Raw genomic sequence first — 14,812 nt, forward strand, 5'->3', positions numbered from 1 at the left:
AAAAGAAAACCAGTAAACAGGTTTGGATTTTGTGGTACCATAAATTATATATCCGACGATATCTTAAGAACTTTCTAGGGTTTAAGTTGTACTGTAAAATTTTTTATTTTTAATGCATTTCATTATCATAAATATAGCTACTTTTCAGCATTTAACTAGCCAAGCCTCCACCATTTTCCTTGGTATTTTTAGTTAGATTTTTTCATTAGACTTGGGGTATTCTTTTTTACATTTCCTCGTAAAACATAAAGAATATCGAATTCACCGACTATCGACGTTTTCGCATCTCTAAAAGGAATCGGATGTGTTTTTTATCATTGCGTTGATTGTTGTTGTGGCGCGATCGAATTTGTTTGGAAGTCGGGAAATCAGCTTTATCATTTGAAAAGTGTTTTGATTTAGGACACCGTCAGCTATAACGAAAAGTATGCTAATTCTGAAATATATGTTTATTGTTTTTGTTTGCCTTGTTGTGTGTGGTGTATTACATAGTTGTAATACTATTTAAAAACGGTTTCGCTTACGGCTATCTGAAATACGTGTTTTATCTTGAAATTTTGCTTATTTGAGGTTTATTTTGCTCTACATTCGCCTCTTTAAAATTGCGTTGTAAAATGCGAAAGAGTGCGTGCGCGCGTGTGTGTGTGCAGAGGGGGGTGTAATGTCTGCAAAAATAGATTTTATCAGGTTTTTCTTTGTTTTTTGAGTGCAGTACGAAGTCATTATTACCCTTTTCCCTCTTCTTTCCCTTGCTTTTACTTAATGAAAATACGGTACAAGTGTAAGGAAAAACAAAAACAAAAGCGCCAAGTTTCGCACATGTATATACTGTGTATGTATATATCTGTACACACACGATGTTTGTGTGAATGTGATTCTGTTTTTTTGTATATCATTCTGCGACGCAATTGAAAAAGACATCGAAGGCCAAACAACTTTGCTTTTTATACGTTTTTTCTATAGCTTTAGTTGTTGCTGCTGGGCGTTAGTTTTTGGCTCCGTTTTTGTTATTATTATAACAACTTTCAGGCTTTTCCACGCGCCTCGCTCTCATTTCTCTCCCACGCGGGCTCTCTTCCTCTCCCACGCTTTAGTGCCGTCTTTTTCGCACGCAGCCGGTAAGCAAAGCAGTAAACAACAACGATACAATAACGACAACGACAATAGAATACAGAAGAATAAATAAAAAAAAGGAAAACCGGGGAAATAGGTTTTTACAAATTGAATGGTTAATCTCTGGTTGAAAAGTCGCAATAACATGACCACCTTTTCCATGCTGCACAACGCAGTTCTCTTTGTTTTTAATTGTTTTTCTATTTGTGCAAAACAAGTGCGCTGGTGTGAGTAAGACAGGCCCTCAAAAATCGGAAAAACATGGCAAAAACATTTTGGTAAATTGCCATGTAGCCGAAAAATTGCTCATGCAACAGTAATAAATATTATTATTTTATTTTCTACGCAGCAGCCGCGGATTTTAACAAAGAGCACACAAAGGAAAGGAATAAAGAACGGAAGGATAAGAGCAGAGAGTGCAAATCTGTTACTGTTACTCGGCCCATGCGCACAGCTGATCCAGAACCTGGCCTAACGGTAAACCGATTGTCTCGGACTTGAAAAGCGGAAATCGAAAGCGAAACGGAAGTCGCCTGGAAAAGCGGAGCGGAAAATAAAACTGCCCGCTAACCGCGGGAGCCGAGAACCGAAATTCAAAGCCACACAGGCTATAACAAAGAGAATAAAGTAGACCAAGCAAATTGAAGATGTTCCAAGCCCTGCCCCGTCCATCAAGGTCCACGCTCCACTGTGGAGCGGCAGCCATCGTCACAGTCATCCTCATGGCCTGGTATGTCCTAATCTATTCTTGAATATGTATTTGATTTACGATTAAATCATTCGAGTAGTGATTTATAATTTAAAATTTACCACTAATCACTAATGTAAGGGGAAGGTAGGGTCTTGCAGAAAAAAAAATTTTTTTTTTAATTTTTTTCTTATAGATTAACATCTTAAGAGAATACAATAAAAGTTTTAAGTCAATCGGACAAAAACCTTAGAAGTTATGCTAAAAGTAGTACCCTAACCTGTAAGACTTTAGGTACGTAAGTGCATCTTTGAGGGCGTTTTTCTCGAAACCACGTTTTGAAAGTCCGTGTTCATCGTCATTTCTAAACGGCTCAACCGATCGTTTTCAAATTTGCCGCATATTTTTCTGCATAAAAAAAACCCGCCCCCTATGAAGAGTTTTTTTTATTTTTTTACTTTAAACATTTTATTTTTAAGCCGAAAGTCAAATTTTTTTAGGTGAAAAACGCGTTTTTGACTTTGGACTATAAAAAAAAAAATTCTTAAAAATAAAAAATTAAAAAAGGTCTTCATAGGGGGCGGGTTTTTTTTATTTTCTTAAGCGAAATGTAAAAACAAAATGGAAATCCGATAACTTTTAGCGGAGGTACAGTGAACACCGCAAAACGCGTTTTTTTTAATAGTGTTCCAGCAATCGCTGTGCCACCGATATATAAGCCGATATTATCGGCTATAAAAACTAGTGGATGTTAAATAAATGACACTTAATAATATACAAAATGTTTGAAATAAATCCATCCAACCAGTTTTTACAGAAAAAAATTGCAAAGTTAGGCGATTTTTTGGTGCCAAAGACCCTTTTAATTTAATAGGAATGATCTGCAAGGGTATATAAGCTTCGCCTGGCCGAAGATAGAATCCTTTCTTGCTATTATTTGCTTTTTAAAATATACAGATAGAAAGAAACTACGATTTTTCTTATCAGTTCAAGAGCGACAAACTTGTGGTTTCTTGTTGCATAAGACTATATCTTAAAAGAATTTTAAGAAATAAAACTCGCTATAATTTCATACTCTTTCGAAATATAACATTAAGTAATAACAGTATAATCATACTACTATTTCAGTGGGGTTTAATGACAATTTTTAAGGATTAATTATCCTTGTAGCAAAATTCGCTCTCTTTAGGTACTAAAATATTTAAATTTTTATTTGGGTTAATCGACTTTTAATTTATTCCCAGCCTTTTAAATCTCCTTCTCTCTGAAAGAAAGTAGGACGATGCAATGAAAATGTAAAATATAGTACATAAAACTGTATAGTCGGTGACACAAGCCAAGTTGTGGAGCTGTAGGACAAAAGAAAGAACCGCGTCGCGTGGCCAATTTCGAGCTGAAAGTTGCAATGTTTTATTTTAGGAATATATATGCGCACACATATAGAATGTTCCACATATGTAAAAGCGAACCGAAATGAAGCTCATGTGCATGCACATGCCCATACAAAAAACACCTGTGGTTAAAACGGTAGTGTGCACTTTCGAAAGTGACTGAAATTGACATTTATGCTTGCTATAAAATGTTTTTTTTTGGTATTTAAAGTTCCTTATTAATTTTGAATACTACCATTTTAAAATGTATCTTTTAAAATATTTATTGATTAATATCCCCAATAATTGTGAGTGGTAAAAATAATATGTTTATATAAATTGTTAATATATAAACATAAACATTAAAAATAAAATAACCACCAATTGTTTCCATTGTTTTATTTTATTTTAATTATTTTTTATGAGCACTTCTTCTCTGCAACAATGTAATAATAGCATTAGTAGGATAAGGAAATCAATAGAAAATATATAAAATATAAGTTTATATGTTACTATTAACTTAACCGCAGTTGTAGTTTGTTTTGTGCATGCCGACGATCTTTTTGTACGTGCTTACACCTTCGTTTTGGCCGACTAAAAGGCCCCACCCTTTGCCACAGCTCCGCCATCCTTGCTTTTTATATAAATACTCAATCGTACATAAAAATGTCACTCCATGCCCATGCACACCGACCACACCCTTCTCCACCCATTTAAAGCGTTCTGTGTGGCGCAATTAACCAAAAAAGATTTAAATGAAATATGCACGCAGTCTTACCGCTGCCTTATACATATGTACTTACATACAGAAAGTACATGTTTCGAAGGATTGATGTGTATTTTGAAAAATTAAGTTCAAAGTTAGAGTTAATACCCCTGCAACTTGCTGATCAGTTTCTATTAGAGCTAAATAATATTGAAGTGTTACAAACTTAAAATAAATGATTAGACATTTTAGTAACAAAAAAATCGTTGTACCAAACCAATAATTACATTTAAACAAACTTTTTTGAAAAGATGTATTATCTAAGAATGAAAATACTTCATATCAGTTTATACCAACCCCAAAAAAAAAGACGATATGTACATACATATGTATATTCCAGCCGCTGTGTCTTCGAGCGGATATCCACTGTACATTTACGGGCATGTAACGTTCTCCCTTCCATTATCTAAACCTTTTGTGCTATATTTGCTTTTAGCTTTTCTACTTTTGCCACAGTATCTCTCAGTCACAACAACTAAAAAAAAACCGTTGAACTGCAATCAGTCGATCGTCTGTTCAAAAAAAACCGCTGACCACTCTTAAACTCTCCGCCGCCATACCCACGAACCGCCAGCCGATCAACATCAATACAAAGTGCGAATTAGCAACAAAACAGAGAGATAATTAATTTGATGATTTTTCAAGAGCAAAACAAGTCGTCAACGTTTTGAAGGGCGAGTAAATAAAAAAATAAACAAACGGAGCAATGTAAAAGTCAAACGAAAATAAAAACAAAAACTTACGTCACAGGCAGAAAATTATAGAATAAACACTGGAAGAAATTAAATATTTATTTGGTTATATCTTCGTTTAAATAAAAACAAGAATAGCGGTCGTGACTCTCACTTACAAAAAAATATAGTTTAACATGTCACTGTATGCTCTGCTTCTGTTGGCTATCTCTGATATAAGCCCTTAATATGATCATGTGTTTAAAGTCCCCCCCTCCAAATCGAAACACCACATCAAGACTATAAATCATCGAATCGTAGGACCTGAGCCCATAATGTTCTTCAGGGCTGGGAGTTTTTTCCGAGTGCTTGTTGTTAGAAGACAGCGGTGCTTGAATAATTCATGAGCAAGCTGTTTTGGTCCGACATAACTATAGCCATGTAATATGATAACGCCGATAAAAAGACTTCTGCCTCTCTGCGAATACATATATATTAGCAGAGAGGAAGCCCGATCGATCGGGAGATGGATTGCCTCTGTCAGCTGTCTTTTTAATGCCAATCAAACGCGTTTTGGAAAACACGTTTTGAAAATTTTTACAAATACTCAGCATATCTCAAGAAATCTAAAAAAAGGCAAAAGAAGTAGTTCAAAATGCATTTTTGTTTATATTAAAACAAGAGAGAGCTAAAGGGAGTGCGAGGTAGTTGGAGATATACAACTTTGATCGGGCATAACTTTTTAATGAGTGGTCCGGTATAAACAAACAATAAAACTGCAATTTTACTTTTCCGAAATTTTTAAAGGCCAAACACCTTTTAAAATCGTTTGGGGCGATTGTAGGCGTTAGAGGGGGCGTGGCCCTTGGGTGAAACAAACTTGCGCTGCGTAGAAAGCCCAAGAATATGTGTGGGTAATCCCAACTTCCTATCTTTTGTAGTTTTCGAGATCTCACCGTTTATACAGACGGACAGACAGACGGACATGGCTAGATCGTTTTGGCCAGTGATCCTGGTACTATTTACTTTGTAGGGTCCTTCTAGCTCTTGCATACTTTTGCACGAACGGGTTTAATAAATGAATTTCATATTCCTTATATGTATACATATCTGTATATATTTAAATATAACATGTTTGTTTGTTTATATATAAATGTTTGTATTGGACAAATCTAAGAAAGTCGACCACCCCAACTTAAAGGTCGTTCCATGTTACAACAACAACACCTTCTCCATATTCATTTTGAAATTGGTGTTTGTTTGTCGAGACTCGAATACACCTACAAAATCGAGTTTTTCGACTTGCGTATGTATGTATATAACTTTTGTATATGCTTCAACTTGTATAATAATACAAGTATAAATACATCATACATAGGTACGAAGAAATCATAATTATAATTTTAACAAGGCAATTATCAAAAACCATTGTTCCATCACCACAAGAACTCATTTAAAAAACATCTAAAATCAACCTTATCATTTTGAGACGCACTGTGGAAACATTCTTGCGTTTAATATAAATTAAAAATCCAAAAATACGCTCGACCGTTCAACCAGGTTTGACCAGCTTTTTGTTATTTTTTTGTTGGGGAGAAGAATTGGGTACGCTTCTGCTTCCTGCTAGAACATGTTTCACCACTCGCTTTGCGGTTGTTAATTATTGCCCTAAACGTAATAGACATCATCGAGATCCGGGGTTATCTCTCGCAGTAATCATCGAGCATTCGTCCCCTGCAGCTCGGCTTCATATAGAGATATAAATAAATATTCACTAAAAATAAACCATCGCGCCGTGATTATTCCAGGGTCCGACCACTGGGCGTGCTGTTCCTGGGATTCCTGGGCTATTGGATCTACTGGACACGCTGTAGCTTCCGGATTGTGCCCACGGACGAATTGCGCGGCAAGATAAACGGCTGGCTGCAGAGGATTGACGACTGGCGCCACAGCAGTCCCAGCATGTTCTGCTTGGCCAGCAGCGGCTGCTTGGGCACCCTTGCGGTGCTCGGCCACCTCTTCTCCGGCTCCACGCTGGTCCTGGCCATCCTGGTTGTCTCGGCCCTTGTCTCCACCAAGTACACCTTTAAGCTGCTGAAGATCGAGCACAAGGGTGAGTGGTCAGTGAGAGGGGCTATTGTGTCTTTAGACAAGACTAACTTTAGAAGTAATGGTAGAAGTGATAATATTATTGTAAATATTAGGGGTTCGGCTTATACATACTTACTTCGTTCAGTTTCAATGCTTTTTGTATTGATTTGAATATTTTGGTAGTAAAAAATGCAAAGACCGTACAAAATTTTTTTTCGGTATTTTCATATATATACAAATATGTTTTAATATGCAAACAAATTAAAAGCATTTTAAAATTTGACAAAATATTTATACTCAAAAATATTGAATACAAAATGGACCCCTGCGTAATTCATTAAATTATTTTTTGCATCGGTGTATGCCATGAATTTTTTTATTCATTTATTCAAAGCGAATGAAAGAATAATTTCTATGAATTTGCCAGAATTTATTTTTTCATTTTTTAAGAAGAAATAGAAATAGAACATTTTTGAAAAAACAATGTTAAACAATAGTGTATCGAATTCAGGCAGATTAAACCATTAAATTAAGGAATTTATGCCATTTTTTTCTATTAAACTCAAATTCATTCAATTCTGTAAAACTCTAAATTCAAATTGGTTGAATCACATAAATCAAAAAATATTTAAAATAATTTATGCAGGGGTTAGAACAAATCAACGGTATATAGGAAAATAACTAGAAATATCAAAATATTGCAAATATCTTACCATATTTGAAACGATTGCTTACACGGAAGCTTATGTACTTTTTTTCAGTTGCGTAGAAAGAAATCGAGAGAAGGGTTTTTAGAACAAATTTTGAGTATTATACTTTTAAACACGCAGTTTTACACTGTATGCATTGGATTTTATTTGAAAGGGTACTGCATTAAAGCAACCTTTTAGGCTTTGTATAGAATTTATGGAGGAAAATATTTATTTCTTGGTTTAAAATAAATTCCCTTTTTTAGACTTCCAGTGGTCGGAGAAACTCAACTACAACAACTTGGAAGCCGAGGCAGAGGACGAGTTTCTACCGGACGTGAACGAATCAAATCTGTTCGTGCTGGAGCGGGCAAGCGATGTGGCCACGATCAGTTCACCCACCGATGCAAATGACGAGAAGGATGACGAGCGCAGCGACGATATACCGTCGGAGCTGCTGATTCCGGATGTGATACCCGAGATCGACGAGCAGTCTACCGACGAAGACGATGAGCTGGCTCCACTGGCGGCCAAGAAGCAGCATGGCGAAAACCAGCAGCAGCAGCATGAACAGCTAGCCGAGGAGAACGAGGATATGAAATTCAGGAAGGGTCACTTCAAGCGCGATTCGTCCCTGTCCACCACGTCCTCGTCTTCGGAGGAAAGCCTGTCCAAGGGGCTGCAGTTCCCCGATCACACCTCCGTAGACGCGAGTGGCAACACTCGGTTGCGCCAGATAACCGCAGGACCCGATCCCGCCGGCGAGCTTATGGCCCTGGCCGTGAAATCCCAGGCTCAGGCGCTTTTGGCCAACAGCGGGAAGCTCCTGCCCAGTCTTGTCTCCGGTCTGGTGCAGTGGGGATCAGGTGGCGCTGCCGCAGCCAGTTCCGGCGATGATGCGACCGATGCAAGTCGGGATCGCAAGCAGCAGCGCATGGTCACCGCCTTGGATTCTTCGGATGAGAGTGACTTTGAGATACTCGAAACGGATGATTTCAAGTAAAGATTGGATCAAATCGGAGATCGTTCCGATTTGTCGTATTATAAAGCTATTATCTTAATATACATATGCATACACACACAGTACACAAACCAATCGACAGACAGAACAAGGAAACTCAGACGACGCGGACTGTTGGAACGGTTATATTTTCCCTGGTGGAGATCAGTTATATATTTTGCTATACACTAGTGCTCTATATACATATATACTAAACTAAACATACAAAACTACCCTAAAATTAAGCCGAAAGTTTTCGTTTTCGTTTGATTGCTATGTACATTTTTGTTTATATAACCTTATGCTTATTCCTATTTTACTATTTGACTCTAGTTTGTATTAGTCTTGTTATGCCTATCTACTGATCACAAACAGAAACAAGAACGACCGACGCATGCAAAATGTACATATACTACAGATACACTTATCTATATGTATGGTTTATATTGATGTCGCTGTGAGGGCATTAAGCTACTTAATCTGAATCCAAATCAAAAGCCTAAAGCAGCAATTTAAAAACCAAAAAATGACATTAAGAAAACAAACATGAAATATGGTTCAGAGATATCTATAAAAAAATTCGGCATAAAACGTGCACAAATCATAACAAAACAAAAATTATAAGAAATTGAAGACACTCGTTTTACTGGCGACTTTTGTCCCTGGCTATCATTGTACGTTGAAGAACATAACTAAAACATTAATTCCTGTGAACGAAATTTTTTTTGTATTTTTATTATAATTTGCGCTATGTATTTTAAGTTGTAATTTAATTTGCGAAACAAAACTAAATGTGATTTTGTAAAAACAAAAGAAACTGAAATAAAAATCAAAAAGACCTCGAATTGCGATCTCGACTGTTGTCAACTGTCCAAGGGCTGGCATTTAGTTTCCGGTTCGATGGCGGCTGCGGATGGCTTCTTTGGCTCAGCTTCCAGTTTTTCCTCCCTCTGCTCTAGTACTGGACCCTGCTCCAGATCCTGGCGTCGCCCTAGAACCTCTATCTCCTGCTCCTTCCTTTCATTAGTGGCTTTCGCTTTGGCTCCCTTGCGCATGGGAATCGTGTCCAGAATGGCCGAGGTCCAGTCCTGGCCAGCAGCTACCTTAATTAGCAACTCGAAGACTGAAAGACGACAGTATTATTGTTTATAAATTCGAAAATGTACAAAATAACGAGTTTAACTTTTTTTAAGTACCCTATAACTCAGGTAAAACTCAAAATTTGCTATAACCGTCAAACTGAAGTTTTTTTTGTCACTGTGAACCGGAAATGCAAAAAATTCGACGAAAATCGTACTTTCGGAACGGGATATTTTGAATCCAAACCAACGACATAATCAATTTATAGAAAAGGTTTTTGTTTTCCACAAAGTCGCGACTTAGCTTGGTATTTTTTAAACCTAAACCGACACTTGACCTCTAGTCGAATAAAAACGTATCATAAAGTAGAACGGTCGCCAAAAAAAGCAAACATATATATAAAAAAGAAAGTTTTTTAACGTATACTTAAACTTCTCAAAAAATTACACTGGTCGACAAAAAAAAAGCCCAAGAATAAAAGCTACCAAACCTGAAAGGATTTTGAAATTAAAGATTCAAAGTACCTTTTCCGCTAAATTTTGGCTCTGGGCTACGAAAGGTTTTCTTACTATAAAGCCGCAAAAAGTGCCTAAAAATCGAAAATTTGGAACTTTGACCACGGATTTCTAAAAACGTCGACGTGTTGGAAAGTTTCCAAGTATGAGGTAGTAATCTACAGCTATAATTCTTTCAGGTTTTGTAGCGTTTATTCTTGGGCCAAGAAAAAGTCTTGATTTTGTCGACCTGTGTTATTTAATCGAACTAATATTTGAAAATCAACACCGTACTATTTTTTATTTGGTGATTGAAGTCCGCATATTCGTAAAGTTGCTTAATCGGTGATTATTTTAACAGAAAAAAACATCTCAACAAAAATTATGTATTATAATCAGGGACCTTAAATAACAGTTATTTGAGACTTTTATTTTAAAAGGCCTACTAAGATTTGTTCAATTTTTTATCAACAATTTTACTGGTTTTTATGCACTTTATAGACATGGACAAATAACAGTTAATTTGCTTTCGAGATTTGTTGAAATGCATATGCTTTGTGGACAAGAGTAAAAAGAGTGTTATTTTTGACGTTTAAAACAAAATATCACGGTAGTCTTTTTAAAATAAAATGAACACCGCATAATTTTTTAGTTGTTCGATATACTTAGATATGAAATCAACTTGGAGTGTTACGGGTAACTTGTACATTAGGGCGGTCCACATTTGTATGGAAAATTTTAAGGTCCTACTCTCACCCGCTTATGCGGTGCGCATTGTGGTATTCAAGGTTTACCAAAAGACAATTTTTAAAAAAATCATGTTTTAGGGTCTGCGAATTGGTTTCAAAGTTTATCCCCCATACGCACTGTTGCCTTCGATCAAAAAGTTTTTCTGATCAAGGTGGCATAGATATCAACAATTCAGTTGATGTTTTGCTCTCCTTTTTTTACCAATTATTCCAACGAAATTCATAATTTGACAAGACAAGAAATGGGAGAACGATTTTGTTCGACCAAATTCGAACTGTTATACATGTCGTATGAGTAATTTTAAAGAAAACTTTGAAGACGTTTCGCAAGGTCTAAATCTCGAAAACAAATTGTTTTGTTTTCACATACATTTTTTGCATACTTAAATATACCATGTTAAGGGGTGAGAAAAGAATTTCATTTTTTGGACCGCCCTATTGTACATATAATTCTCTGGTATTCTGATACCCAATAGGGATGAATGCGGGGAATTGGGTGTCGCCACTCACCATGGTAGGTACTGAGCACGGCCCGTGTCTTCATGTCCACGTGCTCACTGAGCGGCAGGCGGGCGGTGACCAGGCCCGCCTCCGTGGCCCTCGAGTGGCACAGGCCCTTGAAGTGATTGTGGTCCACCAGGCCGCCGATGACGTAGGTGCAGCCGGGCTGCAGCTTGTCCAGCACCCGATCGGACTCGCAGGTTAGGTAGACCAGTTGGCTGGTGTCGAAGACCTCGGTGTGTCCGCGATCGAAATGGTAATCCACGTGCCAGTTCTCCCAGCCGTCGTTCTTCTTGAACGACTGATGGATGTGCCCGTTGCGCCGGATGCCCGTGAAGTGCAGCTTGCCTGGCTGCGCACTGCGCCGATTGATGGTGTAGATTCGCAGGCACTGCTTGACGCACTTGGAGATGTCCCGCTCCTGCATCAGATCGTCGTAGTCCAGATCGATGGCAACGCTGAGGCCAGGCTGCCCGCTCTCGGCTGCCTGGCGTTTCTTGAGCTCTTTGCGGGAAGGCCCAATCCGGACCGGCAGACCCTGCTCCTTGGCCTCCCGACGCTTCTGCTTCTTCTTCTCACGCTCCCGTTCGCGTCGCAGCTTCCGGAGCTCCGCAAACTCGGCCAGTTTTCGCTGCTTCTTCAGTTGATTTTTGCTGCACGGCGTGCCGGGAGTGGTGCCCGGGCAGTTACTTAGGCTGAGGACCTCCGGGGGCGCCACCTCGAGCACCTGTTCTTCCGTATCCATAGTAATTTAATAGTTCAATTTGAATCAGAAAACCTCTGATATTTCATCTCAAACAGCTGGCTTCACTTGACAGTGTTTTCAGCGCCTAACAGCACAACGTCGTGCATTAACAGCACTCTGTTAGGCGGGCGAAATGCTAGCCATTAAAGCCAATTCTAGCTATGGATTATATCCGCTAAAAATGAATTTTTTTGTGCTTTTTACTTTTTTTTACTTTTAGTTTTAAGAATACTAATACAATTATACTGATCGGACCCTCAGAACCAAAAATTTGACTACTTAAGCTGAACATTAGAGGTGAACACCATTTAGGAACACTTTAATTCCATAATCATTGTGCTAATTTTTTTTTATTTTAGAAAAACTAAGTTGAAAAGTTATTAAAATAAGTTGACATTACGCACTTTTAAGACGCAAAAAAACCAGGGACCGTAAATAACAGTTATTTGTGATTTTTTTTTTAAAAGGCCTACTGAGATTTGTGCAAGTTTTATTTAACAATTTAACTGGTTTTTATGCACTTTATAGACATGAACAAATAACAGTTAAATTGCCTTTCAGATTTGTTGAAATGCATATACTTTGTGGACAAGAGTAAAAAGAACGTTATTTTTGACGTTTAAAACAAAATATCACAGTAGTCTTTTTAAAATAAAAATCTCAAATAACTGTTATTTACGGTCCCTGAAAAAAACACATTTTTAAGAACACTTTTCTTAAAAAAAAAGCTAAAGCTCTGGTACATCGACTCTCGCCAGCACTGTTACTTAACATAGCCCGATAGCCCGATAACGTCAGCAGGCCAGGTGAAATCAGGAGATTTATTTGATTGCATTGAAATATATGAAATAAGGCTAGTCCCACTTATTTAAGACTGTATTGAGTCGGCTCTGTGTGGGAACGTGCGTCTGAAAGCATCGACCGGAGAAACGAGCGAATCGGAAGCGACCAATCCGCGTCAACCATGGCAACGGTAGCCCTGCTCTCGCGGCAGCGCCTGCTGGCCTGCACCTTGCGGCTCTTCGGTGGCGCCCACTCCAGGTGTCTGACGGCGATGGCCAGAACTACGAGTCCGCCTGGCGAATCCTGGTCACCGACAAATCGCCCAAGCCTGCTCCTGCCCACCGCCACCATCCGCTTCAACCACAAGTCGGCGAACCCGGCGGCAGCTGCTCCATCTCCCGCTGTCGATGACTCCTCTGCAGGCGGCAAGGATGTCAAGACAACCGGCAGCACTTCGTCCAGTGATCTCTTCGGCGAGGCGGCCAACATGGGTCTGTTCGCCAAGTTCAAGCACATGTACAAACAGTACTGGTACGTGCTCATCCCGGTGCACGTGCTCACGTCGGTGGGCTGGTTCGGAGGCTTCTATTACCTGTCCAAGAGGTGGGCTCCGGCTGTCTGTCACTGAAATCAAATAAACATTCCTCCCTTTGCAGTGGCGTTGATGTGCCCGCTCTGCTGCAGTACGTACACCTCAGCGAGAACATCATTGAGAAGGTCCAGGGCTCGGATATGGGCCACTATGCCATTGCCTATCTCTGCTACAAAGTGGCCACGCCCCTGCGTTACGCCCTCACTTTGGGTAAGGTTCCTTCGTTCTTTTTTTTTTGCCCTTTTGGTGTGATTTTTAGCTTTGAACTTAAAAAACATGATCTTTAGTGTGATGCAATACCTTTGCCTTTTTAAAAAATAGGACCCAGTCTTGAAACTTTGTTAATATCAATACACAATTTCACAGAATCAGCTTGATTTGCACTACTACATATTTTTGAATCTTTTAAAGACCTGCAAACACTTCCATATTAAAAAGGTATAAGAGCGTTATTATGAACTACATTTTGAAAATTAATTTTGTTATATTGCAAAACTTATTAAAAATGATTTTATTTTGCAAATTTAAATTTTTCGCTTGAACATCTAGATTGTATAACCTTAAAAAACTTTAATTTTGCAAACTAAACATTTAAATATCACCCCCTTTGCAGGCTGCACCACAGTGTCCATTAAGTACCTGGTACAGCACGGCTACATCAAGCCGATGCCCACCAAAAACGAGTTGATCAAAATGTACGAACACAAAAAGGCCACGCGAGCCAGCGCCAAGGCGGACAAGGCCGAGAAGGACGAGAGCAAATGATCCTCGGCCACGGGCGAGGACACCGCCACTTCGGCGGAGTCGTTGCCGTTGCCACAGTCGCAAGATCCTAAACCGCCGCCACCGCTGCTGCCATTACCAGTGCCCCAACGCGTTGGCGATCAGCAGCGGCCGGCCGCCAGCGAGCGGCGTGCAGTTAACCTGTTGTCTTTTTTGTTAAACTACCGCCGCTCATGCTGGCACTGGTGCTTAACGAACCTAACTCCTGTCCGAAGTCACAGTCGATCACAAAAGCAGCACCCGCCACCCTGAGCTACCGATGCAGACCCGCCCACATCCACACTTAAATACCCACAATCCCACGGAATCCGATTTAAATACACCCTTCGAGTTGTATATGTAGTTTTCCTATAGTTTCTGTTGCAGTTACGAAACCGCTGGACGCCGTCAATAAAAAACCAAAACATACTCAAAAAACAGAGCCGCAGGACGTGGAGTTAAGTAGTAGTTATTTATAGATATTTTTTGTAAATGTGAGAAAGTTGTCGCAAAACAATAACTTAACTTTTATTAAATTTAAATACAAATAAAATGATGACACCCCGGTTCAAGGGCGTAACTGAAATCGCCGAAACGGGTGTCCAAATTGTTGACATATAATAAATCTAGTATTTCCAGTTATATTATTGAAAACTGAGTTATTTCTTTAAAAAATATTATCTTTTGCAAAATCAGTTCTTGGAGCAGAATTGGAGGC

The 14,812-nt window shown here is 38.8% G+C and overlaps 3 protein-coding genes across 5 annotated transcripts; 2 read left to right on the top strand and 1 right to left on the bottom strand.

The window, feature by feature from the left end:
* Positions 1-269: 269 nt before the first annotated feature.
* LOC108058861 (uncharacterized) lies at positions 270-9,233 on the top strand. Of its 3 annotated transcripts, none has more exons than XM_017143825.3 (4): positions 270-425; positions 1,463-1,843; positions 6,417-6,721; positions 7,655-9,233. In XM_017143825.3, the coding sequence occupies exons 2-4, from the start codon at positions 1,761-1,763 to the stop codon at positions 8,389-8,391; spliced, it is 1,125 nt and encodes a 374-aa protein (XP_016999314.2). In that variant the 5' UTR covers positions 270-425; positions 1,463-1,760; the 3' UTR covers positions 8,392-9,233. The 3 variants fall into 3 exon arrangements, with proteins under 3 accessions (XP_016999314.2, XP_070074594.1, XP_070074595.1); XM_070218493.1 differs by having other exon boundaries at positions 274-425; positions 1,466-1,843; XM_070218494.1 differs by lacking the exon at positions 1,463-1,843 and having other exon boundaries at positions 296-425.
* LOC108058863 (tRNA methyltransferase 10 homolog A) lies at positions 9,093-12,041 on the bottom strand. The gene is made up of 2 exons (XM_017143828.3): positions 11,222-12,041; positions 9,093-9,511 (listed from the first exon to the last, which is right to left on the bottom strand). The coding sequence occupies exons 1-2, from the start codon at positions 11,955-11,957 to the stop codon at positions 9,252-9,254; spliced, it is 996 nt and encodes a 331-aa protein (XP_016999317.2). The 5' UTR covers positions 11,958-12,041; the 3' UTR covers positions 9,093-9,251.
* Positions 12,042-12,744: 703 nt separating this feature from the next.
* On the top strand, positions 12,745-14,659 carry LOC108058858 (uncharacterized protein C18orf19 homolog A). The gene is made up of 3 exons (XM_017143821.3): positions 12,745-13,343; positions 13,397-13,542; positions 13,946-14,659. Exons 1-3 carry the CDS (start codon positions 12,922-12,924, stop codon positions 14,095-14,097), a joined length of 720 nt encoding a protein of 239 aa, XP_016999310.2. The 5' UTR covers positions 12,745-12,921; the 3' UTR covers positions 14,098-14,659.
* Positions 14,660-14,812: the final 153 nt, after the last annotated feature.

Source organism: Drosophila takahashii, chromosome X (genome assembly GCF_030179915.1).
Source record: "Drosophila takahashii strain IR98-3 E-12201 chromosome X, DtakHiC1v2, whole genome shotgun sequence".
Lineage (NCBI taxonomy): Eukaryota > Metazoa > Arthropoda > Insecta > Diptera > Drosophilidae > Drosophila > Drosophila takahashii.